The following is a 12,473-nucleotide window of genomic DNA, read 5'->3' as shown; positions in this document are numbered from 1 at the left end:
GATTTAGAAAAAAAGATAGTTTTTTAACAATAGTTCTTGCTGTGTGCTATCCGATACATTCCTTGGAAGTAGTTACATGCCTGTTTTGAAAGCAGAATTACAGTGGAAGGGTGTGTACTAGCACTGATGCGGTGGTTTATTTCTTATTTTTTTTAAACAGTAGTAAGCTTCTAATTTAAATTGATGCAGAAAAACAAAGTAATAAATTCTGCTGGAGTATAACTAGGATGATATTTTTACTTTTACTTAGTTTTAATTTTCGTATGTATTTTTTTGGACTGAAACTTGCAGTGAAACCTTGTTTTTCTAGTAGGTTATATAAACATTTGAGCCTTAGTTTGTCCTAAAATACAGTCTCATTAATTTTTTACCATAATCTTTGTTAGCTTGCAAATTATCTGAAGTTTTGACAGGTATGGATTTCTTTGTTTTTCTTCTATGTAAATGCTATTTCAGTATGATTTTTCTCTACTTTTCCCTCTCCTCTCACGAAATCAGCCACATCTGTATCTTTTCAGTAATGCAGTTTGCTTTCTAGTACAAATGATGCTACATTAATTTGTTTTGTATTAGATTAGAAGACTGGGAGATGAGTATGAGATGTATTGTGGCTTGTATAATACTGGAAAGGTGCTGTTGGAAATAATGAGCATTGAGATGTGAAAATTAAGTGTAAGATGCCGCATGAGAATTGCAGGGCCTTGCCTTAGCACTGTGATCTATTGAGATACGTGCAGAATGCTGGTGGCACCTTGTGTGCAAAGTGCGTTTGAATGTGGAGGAGCAAAAAGTGGGCGTTTGACTGCAAGAGCGGTATTTGTGGACTACGCCAATCTGTGTCCTCTTGGACAGAAGAAATGGGCAAGGTAGAATTACCCACAGTCAGAATCCAGCCCATGGACTGCCAGTTGTGTTGCTCTTTTGGTGTCAAAAGGCTTGACTTCATTCAAGCTTTCAGTGATTTGTCTAGTATAAAAACAAAACAAAACCTGCCTTACAGGAAGCAGTTTGTGTCTGTGGAATTTGACTTTGCGTTGTATAAAGATTATGGATCTTGGGCGGCTTTTTTTTTTTTCAGTATTTTGTGTGGTTAACCCAAGACAGCACTAAAAATCAGGTTTAGCTGCGGTCTGTTTTAGACAGAATAGTTTTAATGGTAAATGTTGGAAACTTTTGTTCTGTAAGTATATACAGATCAGCTGATAGATGGCTTTATTCTCTAAAGAATTTTGTCTTTCAGTAGTAAGAAAATCTCACGGTTCTGCATATGGGGGATGTTTCGTTGTGTGTATGAAAGGTCTTGTACTTGTAGGTACTGAAATACTGGTTACTTTTCACATCCTGTTCTTGAACAGGATGTTTGGTTTGAGACAGGGAATTTTTAGTTGGATTATTGTTCTGCAGTGAATCTTCCATGTTCTGAAGCCATTGTTAATCTTAGCACTTGAAAAAAATTAATTCTAATTTACTACTAATTAATCTTCCTGAAATAAGTCTTACTGTTCTAACTGAATAGCCTCAAAGGAGTTGAGCATCATTTAATTACACTTACTTTTCAAAGTTGTTTCAGGTGTCCCAGTGTATAAAAATACCCAACTGCTTTGAAAGCTCCTCCTCGAAAATGATATTCACGATAAAATTGTCTAGGAACTTGATTTAAGACTAGATGACACTTCTGGGAAGAAAGTGTTAACCACTGCCTTAGAGGTAAATATGTTTTCAAACCTTTAATGTCGGTTGTTCATAGAACATCTTTAAATGTCAGTTTTGTTCGTGTGGTGGAGCTTCTTGGCAGCTCTGCTGAGGACTTAAAACTAACTTAACAATTACAGAGGATAACAAAGCAGGATGCTGGAAGGAACCAGTCTGATACCCAGTGTTAAAGCTACGTGTGTATACATTTACACGTGTATGCGCAGTGTTGTGTGCGCCGCAGAAATGCGGGTGTAGTTGGCATGAGAGGATTTTTTCTGATCAACTCCTGTGTTTTTTGGTAATAGCCTTCCCTGCAGAACACGATTTGAAAAAATGCCAAACCTTCTGACGTTTTGTATTACCGCATCTGCCTCCCTGACCTCGTGGAAATAGGCTATGTTATAAAGCATTCCCTGTTGTATCTGGGAGTATTATGACACATTACTACTTGGACATTTTCATGAGCATCACTAAAGTCACACCTGACTATCCAGGCACACCTGGAAGCTTGCCTTGAGGCAGACTGGTCAATACATGATTATAAAATGTAATTAACAGGTGTCTTGAGTTTAACAAACTAAAATGGGGGAAAGACAGTAATTGCTTGGGGAGAACAAATGACTTGGCTAAAAATGCAGGTTTTTTTCAGGAAGAAATCGCTAGAAAAACCTGACTGTGTTGTAGAAGTTATCACAGCTTCATCCAAAGTAAGGGGTCTTTTTCTGAAGGTGTGTGTGGTTTGTGGGTTTTTTGTTTTGTTGTTGTTGGAGTGGTTTTTTTGGGGAAGCCTGTCACTCATGGCTAACGGCTGGTTTTTAAGGGTAATGGCAACTGTGGAATCCGTTCATTTACCCAAGTGAAATGACCAGTCTGAGGATTTTGTGTTCATTCTTGTCATCTTTCAATCCTGGGTATGTTGGTTTTCATATTATTTTTCTTAAAACTGGGAAACTTTTCTGTTTTGCAGTTGGTGTAATCAGATGTCCAATATGCCGCCAAGAATGCCGACAGATAGATCTGGTGGATAACTACTTTGTAAAAGACACATCAGAAACACCAAGCAGCTCTGATGAGAAGTCAGAGCAGGTATGGCACTTTCCTGCTTGCCAGAATTCACGTGCTGTTTTTGTTGCTGTACATGTTAATGCTTTCCAGGAAAATTATGGTAACTGACTGTTTCCCTTTGCAGGTGTGTACAAGCTGTGAAGATAATGCTAGTGCTGTTGGATTTTGTGTGGAGTGTGGGGAATGGTTGTGCAAGACTTGCATAGAAGCTCATCAGCGAGTGAAATTTACTAAAGATCACATGATCAGAAAAAAAGAGGATGTATCTTCAGGTGAGTGCATATCACTTAGTCCTGCCTATAGGAAAGATGTTTTCTCTTCAGCACATGTAAAAAGAGAGTGGGAGGATTATTTAGGTAACAACCAGCTGTACGGCTTTCCCCAAAGACTTGGGAAAAGCTTAGTAGAAAGCTACCAGTCCAAAATTGTAACTCTAAAAATAGAGGAAAAACTCAATTTTAAACTAAAATGGGTTATTTGCTAATACTTTGTACAGTTTGATGTCCAATGTAAAAAACATCTTAAGTACAGAAGGAACAGAATGAGACTGCAGTCTTTAGAAATTATGTAGATCCATTCTTAGTAATAATTTGATTTAGTAGAATAACCAAATAAATGGAGGGGTTGAAATCTGGAGAGCACTGGCGTGTTGGTAATCTTATCCATTGGCCAAGGAGGTTAAATGATACATTTTGCTGTGGTTGGTTATAAGCAGCAATTATCGTTCTCCCAGTAGAGAAGCATATACAGATAAGATTATAGTCCTATTCAGTATGATGTTACTGTGGTATTGGTATTGCTGAGTAAACGTGGAATTTGAGTTTATTTTAGGTTTGATATCTCAGTTAGCAAAGTTTAATGTGCATACAATTTTAGACATCCAGCTTTATTTAGAAGGTAATTCTTAAGCTACTGCTTGACAATGTATTGTTTGTAGCCTACTGAGGTAGTATGGAAAACATTCTCAAAACAGATAAAAGGTAACTGGATTTTAGCTTAGAAGGCTTTTATTTGTAAACGAGATAAAAGTTCTGATTTAAAGACCCATAGTTTCTATGCAATCTGGATGTATATGAAGACTGATCATATACAGAGAGAGTAAAATGTCAAAATCTCTCTCCCTCAACATTTAAAATAGAGATCTTCATGATTGTTTCATGGTGCTGTTTCAAAGGAGTAACATTGCTCTGCTTTCTGCCAACTCTCATCAAAATCACAGTAATAGTTAAAAAGTTTGCTGTTGAGCTTAGTTCTTTTAGATAGTGATCTTATTTCACTTGCTTTATCAAATATACTGGTTTTCTGGAGAGGATTCCCTGCAAGTCTTAATGGGTATTGTTTAATAAGCAATATTACCTATTTAAGTTTAAATGTATTAATCCGAGTGGACAAGAAACCCTTAAGGTGAAATCAGATTACAGGGCCCTACAATTACTAACATTTTTCATTAGGAGGGCTATATTGTGACTGTCAAGGTGATACTATAGCTCTACTTCCCCTTCAATAACCTGAGTGGGAAGGTGCCGAAAAATGCCTGTTCCAATCAAGTAAGCTTTCTGTCAGAAACTGAGGTTGGTGTTTATGAAGATGGAAGCCCACGAGTAGGTGGTATGCTAGCATAGGGCAAGAACGTAGCCTGCCTTTGACCTGACGTACAGTGATCCTTAGTAACTCTCTTGATTGCAGGAAATGACTGTTCGTTATTTTCTCAGGGGAGCTTGTTCCCTTCTTTCTTGTTGGGCTCTAAGATATGCCCTGGAGACTTCAAATTTCTATTAATGAGTGCCAGCTGTAGATTCGTGAGCTCTCTTTCTTTACAATAACTTGCATGATATAACAAGCTTCAGAAACGTTGGAGACTGAGGAAGACATTCATGTTTCAAACCTTACCTGCTGTATCTTCCAAAGGCTGCTTTCCTCTGTGCTAAGCTCAAAATATCTTTAGAAGACTGTGCAGCATTTCTTAGGAGCTATTTTTTTTTAACATTACCTCTTACTTGCTTAAGTGGAAAAGTTAAGCAGTTTAGCTGGGGTTTAAGTAACACTTAACACGAGCAAAGTTTGCCTTGCATTTACCACTTCAGTTGCATATGACTTAATGAGGTTTATAAAGGTTTTGAAGTGATAAACACCCATAGGTTTTCTAAATTGACAGTATAAAAGTTTGTAAGGGTCAATCCATCTTTCAGTGTGTTGGAGGTGGAATTGCATGCAATTTCATCTTTAAACACATCTGTGATCTGGTGTTTGTGTACAGTTTTTACATTCTTACATGTGCCAGCCTCTTGAGTGCTTGTGATAGGAGAGGAATTTCTTCTTCTCTTTGAATACAATAAAGCAAACCACTTAATAAAGCAAAACAGCTGCAAACCACTGACACTGTAAATATTTCAACGAGAACGTACTCATGGTAATTTTAGGGTGAGAACAGGGCTGTAGTTGCCTTTGTTCAAATTCTTGGTTGTTACATAGCTTGGAAGTTAGTAGTTTTGCTCTTCAGATTGTCTAAATTTTATTTTTAAAATGCAAAAATGGTTTATTTTTAAAAACAGAGGCCGTGGGAGCATCTGGTCAACGTCCTGTTTTCTGTCCTGTCCACAAACAAGAACAGTTAAAACTTTTCTGTGAAACATGTGACAGGCTGACATGCAGAGACTGTCAGTTACTGGAACACAAAGAACACAGGTACAAATATTACCATGTCTTAATTCCTGTGGTGCACTTTCTCAGAGGATGAAATGGCATTGATTTAAAACAGTTGTGTCATTAAATACTGTTGTATTTACCCTTCTTTGGACTGAAGTGATCCCTTGTGAAGGAGGACCTGTGTAGAGTGCTGAAAACCTTCAGTGATCAGTTGGTTGAGCTTAGTCAAGTATCTTAAGCGCAGGTTCAAAACAATATGGTCTGAGGTGGTTTGGTGTGATTAAGGTGTCAGCTTGCCTGGCGTTTGCCAGTGCTGTCACCCTGTTCTGGACTTCAATAGAAACTGCTGCAGCCCTGAACACCTGGTGCTGTAAAGAAGCAGAAGTGATACAGTGAGTCATGGATGAGGGCGTTTCTTGAAAGGGCAACAGTCCTTTATTATGCAATAGTCTTTCAATTTAGGTAATTTTGTAAAGGAAGGTATACATTTTGCCTCATAGGTTAATGTATTTTTCTAGTACAGAGGAAAAAACGGTTTGGTTTTAGTTGGTTGAAACTTCTCATTCCAAGTAAAAAGAAATGATGGGTTTTGTCGCTGGAGCTTGCTTTTCTCTTAGCTGCTAGAAAAAGTATTTTGCAGTGTTGTAATAGAGAATCTGGGGATAAAGATGTATTTATCAGCCACTGCAGTACTGCTTTTCCTAGTCAGTCTACAAGTAACACTTCTCTGTAAAGGTGCTTGATAGTACATTGCAATATTGAATTTAGTGTTTTGGTTCTCCCCCCGCCCCAGGGTAGTGATCACCTTTATGGACTGCTACAGCAGCCTAATGGAGAACTTTTACTTTTTAAATTAGTACTATTAAAATATTAACAACCTCAAATGTTCCTGCTCTGGTCTTTCATAGACTTGATCATGAATATCTGGAAAGACACACTTGTCCAGAAAGCATGGTCTCCTAGGATATGTTAACTAACTTTTTCCAGTCATTTTCTTTACATCTGTTTTGTGCATGCTGCTAACTGATCAACAGATGTATCTTGTTCTACTTACCTGTTCCCTTCCAGTAAGAGAAGAGAACGCTTTGTTATTAACATGCTTTGCAGAATATTCTTTAAAAATTGTTCTGTCTGCAGATGTGAATTAGATGATTAGGGTGACTGCTTTGTCTGCCATGAAGTACAACTGAGATTTTTATGAAGCTCACTAAATCATTGAAGGAAAATTATGACAAGTGGAAACAAGAATTGATTTTCATCTCCTGCTTACTGCTTACCTGAAATCCTAATAGTTTGTACCAAAGGAGGATGAATCACCATTTCAGTAGCAACACGGTCCAGTGTTCAGTTCAGAATTTCAAGTGAAAGAATTGCTGGTGATTCTGTAGAAAGCTGAGATTCTTTTAGCAGCCTAATGGTGTGCGATTCCTCTAGTTTAGGTAGTTTTCAGTCCACACACTTTGGAAGCTAGAAGTACAATACAATAAAAAAAAGGTGGTTTTTGCTATAGGAGGAGGTACAGCAAAATTTTAGCAATACTAGGTAAGTGTAGATTTTTTTTCTCCTTCAAGTGGAAAACTGATTTTAACTTAATGAAAATAGTTCTAGAAAATCTGCAGATTTCCAAACATTGCAAATTTTGTGGCCTTTGGGCTTTAGTCATGCTACTTTTTTGCACTATAGTACCTAAAATCTTGTGATAGTGTCTGTCTGCAAGAACTTTAGACTGTTCTTAGAAAAAGCAACATTCTAACATTGAGAGAGGGGAATCCAAGCTCTTGTACTTGAAACTTGTCTGTTGCTGGTATGAACTGAATGAACAGGGCAGAGTCGTTTCTGCTGTGAATAGCGTTCCCTTTGCCTAAGTCTCTGTTACCATAATTGTGAGTAGTTTGACTCAAGAAACAGCGTTACGGTAAATTCGGTCATATATGCAAAGAGTCTCTTCCTGTTAGATTAGATGGTAATGTTCTCCTAGGTTTTGACTAAAGATGCTACTTTCTTTTCTGTCATGGCTGGGAGACGGTGTAGGTTACTTCTAATGCTGATTTTAAGATGCTTCAGTTTAGTTGTAGGAGTTTTCTGCCAATTTGAATGTAGGGATTTAGTGCAGTGAAGAAGGGAAGGTGTTCTGGGAACCTAAGTTTTCCCTGTTGGTAACAAGTTGTACTTCAGAAGCATGAAGTTTACCTACTGCAAAGACAAGAAGTGACAAGTGACGGATAGGAATCCTGGGTTTTGGGGGGAATCTTTCGATAGTTGAGTAATCGGTCAGAAAAGATGAAAACTCTGAGCTACTTAATTCCCCCTGCCATTACCCATTGCCATAGACGTTTTGCTTCTGTTGCATCGTTAACTCCATTTATGATGCATAGTAAATTAGGAAAATGCAACTAATTTCATTATTTTCTTTTGATGTAGCTACTTGCACTCTTTTCAGATGGAGTAGTGGAAGGTGCCTTTGATATACAGTAGCCGGTTAGTTGAAGGAGTTGGAAGAGAATTACTTGAGAAAAAAATTAACTCTTTAGTAAGAGTATTTTTCTTTCAGATTAAACTAATACTGCTTATATCTGGCTGAATAATCTCAGCTGAAAACGCTCTTTCTGGGATAGGGGTTTTTTTTTGTATCATTTAGTATGTGTTTAAGCTATTAGTGCATTTTTCTTATCTAACGTTTTCAAAACGATTTGTCAAACTCTGAAGTTTCTGGTATCTCCTTTAGCTGGTGTTCCACAGCCTGCTCTCTTGTGAAATGGTGCAGCGTGTTGTCTCCCTGTGTAGTTGGAATTAATAAGTGACCCATAGAGGTTCAGTCTTCTGGACACTTACAAAGGATTTTCAGTACTGAAGCACTGATTGGCATACGTATAGTTTGATTTTTCTGTGTGTTTTGTCAGATTTCTTCCAAATTTTATACCTTTACACCTAAATCGGGAACGCTTAGTTTCAGCACGTTGCTCCTTGGTAATTGATATCTTCTTCTGTGTGTTGGAAAGGTATCAGTTTCTGGAAGAAGCTTTTCAGAACCAGAAGGGTGCAATTGAGAACCTATTGGCCAAACTCCTTGAGAAGAAGAATTATGTAAACTTTGCAGCTACCCAAGTTCAGAACAGGTAAGTACCCCAAAATGTTTAACTGTTACTATTACATTGCCTTCTTAATGACTCGCACTGAGGTGAATGATGGGACTAGAATAATCCTTACATTTTAGTTGATTCTGCATCTTTAGTTGTGTTGGACTGAATTACCTTTTGTAATGTTTTCTTCCCTACAATACTGTGCATCTGTTGGAAATTGTTACAAGAAACAAATGTAAAAGATTGTCTTTTATGGCAACTTTGAGTAGAACCAAAGATGTGACATGTTTGTTATACCTGGGGGGAAGAAAAAAAGAAAAAGAATAAAAAAAGGCAGGGCAAACCCATCTTACGGTTTCTGCTAAGTTCAGCTCTAGGTGGCAGAAGTGTTGGCTATAGAGATAAACAAATTTTTCTTGAAATATTTTTATATTTCATATGAATGTCTCTGATAAATGCAACAAAAACTTGTTTTGAAATTGAATAGGAAATTTTTTTTTAATTAGGCAAGCAAAGCTTAGTGTAATTACTTGAAAGGAAGACAAGCTTTTCCTTAGGTAGTTTGAATTAAGAATTCCAGGGTTAGCTTAAATCCAGCATCATACAGAATATTGAATATAGGGACAGAGAGAGCACATGATTGCTGCTGGCTTTTCACCGGCTTGTGGTGATGAGGTGTGCTGGAGGTCAGGGAATTCCACTGTGATTCTTGGTGGTTTTGTGAGCCTTCTGCAACTTTTAAGTCATTTGCAAAATGACACGTCATCTGGAGATGGGAAGTACATGGGTAGAAGGAAGTGTACTAAAGACATAAGAAGTAGTTCTGGTGCAAATCTTTAACTCCTAGTGGTACCATATACCTTTAAAAAAAAAAAGTCTTAAGGGAAGGAGGACACACGATGTGACAGAGGCAAATGTTTGAAGATGGAAGCAATGAAAATGGAAATTTTTCATGTGCTGATTCAGCATGGAACTCTTTGACGGGACCCAGAAGAGAACATTGTTGTGAAGCAGGAGGACAAGCTGTACAATTGTTAGGTTTTTAAAGGAGAGACAAACCCAGTTACATGGGAAATAATTAAACTGAAAGCTGAAGAAATATCACAAAAAGTTCTGATAAGAATTCAAGGCCAATAATGGGTGGTGCATATATGAGTAACATGTTGTAATGTTGTTTTTGCCTAAGAGTTTCTGGCGTCACTGAAAATTCAGTGAATTTATGCATTATGTGACTGGATTGTGTAAATATCATGATTATCTGCTGAGCCAAATGGGTAGTGCAAGTGAGACACTAGTTTACTTTGACATGCCATTCACTTAGTTTGTTGAAGTGTAAGGCACAAAACCCCATTATTGTAAAAACTTCAGGGAATGAAAAGGTATATTACAGTAATGTTGTCAGTGTTAACAGATGGTATGAAATTGCCATCGTATGTGATCGAGAAGCATAAAAAATAGTTGAAGGAATAGCTGCCTACTGGAATAATTGTTAGGTGTCAAAGCCAAGGATGGATGTCTACCGATGTAGTGGAGCGTTGGTTGAATGCTTTTGGGAGTCAAAGACCAGGTTGTGCTGTCATGAAAAAGCACGTGTCCACGGTGCATTAAAGGGCGTTTGACCCCAACAATGAAGATCATTGTCAGACAAATGAGTATTGGTCTTGTGATCATATCAGGATGAATGACATCACAAGTTGAGATGCTTGGTTGAGCAGTGAAGAAGCCCTTTAAAAAAAGGACAATTTAAGTCTTTATGCTCGGACTGCTTGTGGTAAGGTATTGTGCTCTGACTCCCACAAGCAAAGTTAAGAATCCTGCTGCAATGCTATGTTGTCATTAGATTAAGGCAGCATAGGATCAAATAAACCCAGAATTTGCAGTGGTGTTTAAGAAATGCTGTATTTCAAATTCTGTGGACAGAGAAAAATGATTTGCTTGAGTCTGAAGAAATGAGAATAGTGAAGACACTAAAACTGAGGAATAATGGCAATGGAAATGATGAAGAGGTGTGAGGTATAAAAAACCTTAAAGGCAGTAGTAGTAAAGCACAAGAGAATAATGTAGACTAACGTTAGTGAAACACTTACATCCTTATTGTGTATCAATTACAGGTATGTAATAACCTTTTTGTAACGAGAGTTTTTTGGGTAGGTGGAGGGGTCCATCTGAAATTCAGGGTTGACTTCCTTCCTGGTTAGTGTATGATAATGTAAAAGTTTCAGGCATCATATATACATTCTTCATATTTATCTCCATATCATGTCTCTCTCACTATATATGTGTACATACACACACCTGGTCTTGGCTGGGTATGTCTCTAGGTGTGTATGTGTGTAAACATATAAAGTGTATAAAATAATATGAAACAGTCCTTGTAGTTTAAGTAAAACACAAGTTGTTAATTGAGATATCATCTTGATCCCAATCTTAAAATTTTTTCCAAAACTGAAATGTTAGATGGCTTCATTGAAAAACTTGATTAATGATGATTTCTCTGTTAGAAATCGTACAAGCTATAAATTTTGCACTTATCGGACCTTCTTCAATACAGAAACTGCTCTTTTGCTTTTCAAGGATGGGAAGATGCGGCATAGTATAAAGTGACTGCCTGACAATACGTTCTTGTTTTTTTTTTAGGATAAAAGAAGTAAATGAAACTAACAAACGAGTAGAACAGGAAATCAAAGTGGCTATATTCACCCTCATCAATGAAATCAATAAAAAGGGAAAATCTCTCTTACAGCACCTTGAGGTACAGTTGAGAGAAAAAATAAGTGTTTCACTGTTTCCAGTCCTCCACCGAGAACTCGTAGTCTGTGTTTGAAGACAGTTTGTGTGGCATGACTGCAGGTGATGCAAGACTAATATTGCCTATGAATAGCGTGTTGGAGTTAAATCTCTTGTTTATCCTCTCACTAGCCAGAGCCTGTGGCTCCTTTAGTACTATGTCTATGCCTCCAATGGATTCAAAATCAGGCTCATCGTAAAGGAGTGTTGGAAAATCTCCTTTCCTTGTTCTGATTGCTGTATTTCTATATTATAACGTAATTCTAAGGTGTATATAATCTAGTCTTTTTCCTCAAACACCTTTTTAAGGTTCATGTAAATATATCGGCACTGTTACGGTTGAGTTGCTTGTTTTTGTCTTCTCCTGATACCTTGTCTAGAAGCTTTTCTTCAGAGTGTAAACTCCTAGAGACAGGTCTGTGTACTTTGTCTTGAGCACAAAACAAATTGGTGCCATGGGTTTGATGCAACTTTACATAATTCTTTGCTCTGGTTGTGCTAGGTCATCGTCAAAAGCAGTTTCCCTCTTTTTGCTTGTATAGGGTGGTGGCAGCGGGGGAAGGGAGCAGGGAAGTGGGCAGGCTGGTATTAATTTTCACTCCTAGTGTCATGTTGACTGCTCTGCTGCTCAGACAGTGGTGGTCCTAATGGCAGTTGTTAGTATTTGTTTTCTTAGTAATTTTCACAACTGGTTGACTTTAACAAATCCTGACCCTTTAAGTACACCTCCGTTTTCAAAGGCATGGTGGTGTTACGTATTTGTACATGAAGGTGTAATGCTGGTATTTTAAGTTGTATAGATTGATGTTGTAGAAGAGGCAATGACTTCAAACATACTTTCCAGGTAACACATTCTGAATAGTAATTATATTCTGACTTTTATTCAAATCTATGAAAAATTAACTTACCACTTTTTTTATCTGAAGAGATGAAATTCATCATAAGAAGCTAGTTCATAGCATATTACCAGTCTGCCACGATATGACTGAAAAACATAAGTTAATTACAATAGATTATTTTTTTTTTGGTTTAGGAACAGTTGTTTGGCAATAAAATGGGGTATTCCTGGAAGAAGAGAGGATTTGATCAGGAGTGGAAAAAAAAAAAAATTTAAAACTACATGAGTAATTGAATTTTGGCTGTTCTTGTTTACCTATAATTTTGTTGAAGAATTTCTCAAGATTGTGGATACCACTAGGT

At 37.3% G+C, this 12,473-nt stretch overlaps 1 protein-coding gene across 5 annotated transcripts in view; it reads left to right on the top strand.

Annotated features, from left to right (window-relative positions):
- Nucleotides 1-12,473, top strand: part of TRIM33 (tripartite motif containing 33) — a 38,299-nt gene that overhangs the window by 8,487 nt on the left and 17,339 nt on the right. For all 5 annotated transcript variants that reach the window (XM_075115986.1, XM_075115984.1, XM_075115983.1 and 2 more), the window contains exons 2-6: nucleotides 2,663-2,781; nucleotides 2,885-3,032; nucleotides 5,313-5,445; nucleotides 8,406-8,522; nucleotides 11,124-11,238. In XM_075115986.1, the coding sequence (XP_074972087.1) occupies nucleotides 2,663-2,781; nucleotides 2,885-3,032; nucleotides 5,313-5,445; nucleotides 8,406-8,522; nucleotides 11,124-11,238 (632 nt within the window). The remainder of the gene's footprint in view (nucleotides 1-2,662; nucleotides 2,782-2,884; nucleotides 3,033-5,312; nucleotides 5,446-8,405; nucleotides 8,523-11,123; nucleotides 11,239-12,473) is intronic.

This window comes from Phalacrocorax aristotelis, chromosome 21, assembly GCF_949628215.1.
Source record: "Phalacrocorax aristotelis chromosome 21, bGulAri2.1, whole genome shotgun sequence".
Taxonomy (NCBI): Eukaryota; Metazoa; Chordata; class Aves; order Suliformes; family Phalacrocoracidae; genus Phalacrocorax; species Phalacrocorax aristotelis.
This window is presented reverse-complemented; position numbering and strand designations above follow the sequence as displayed.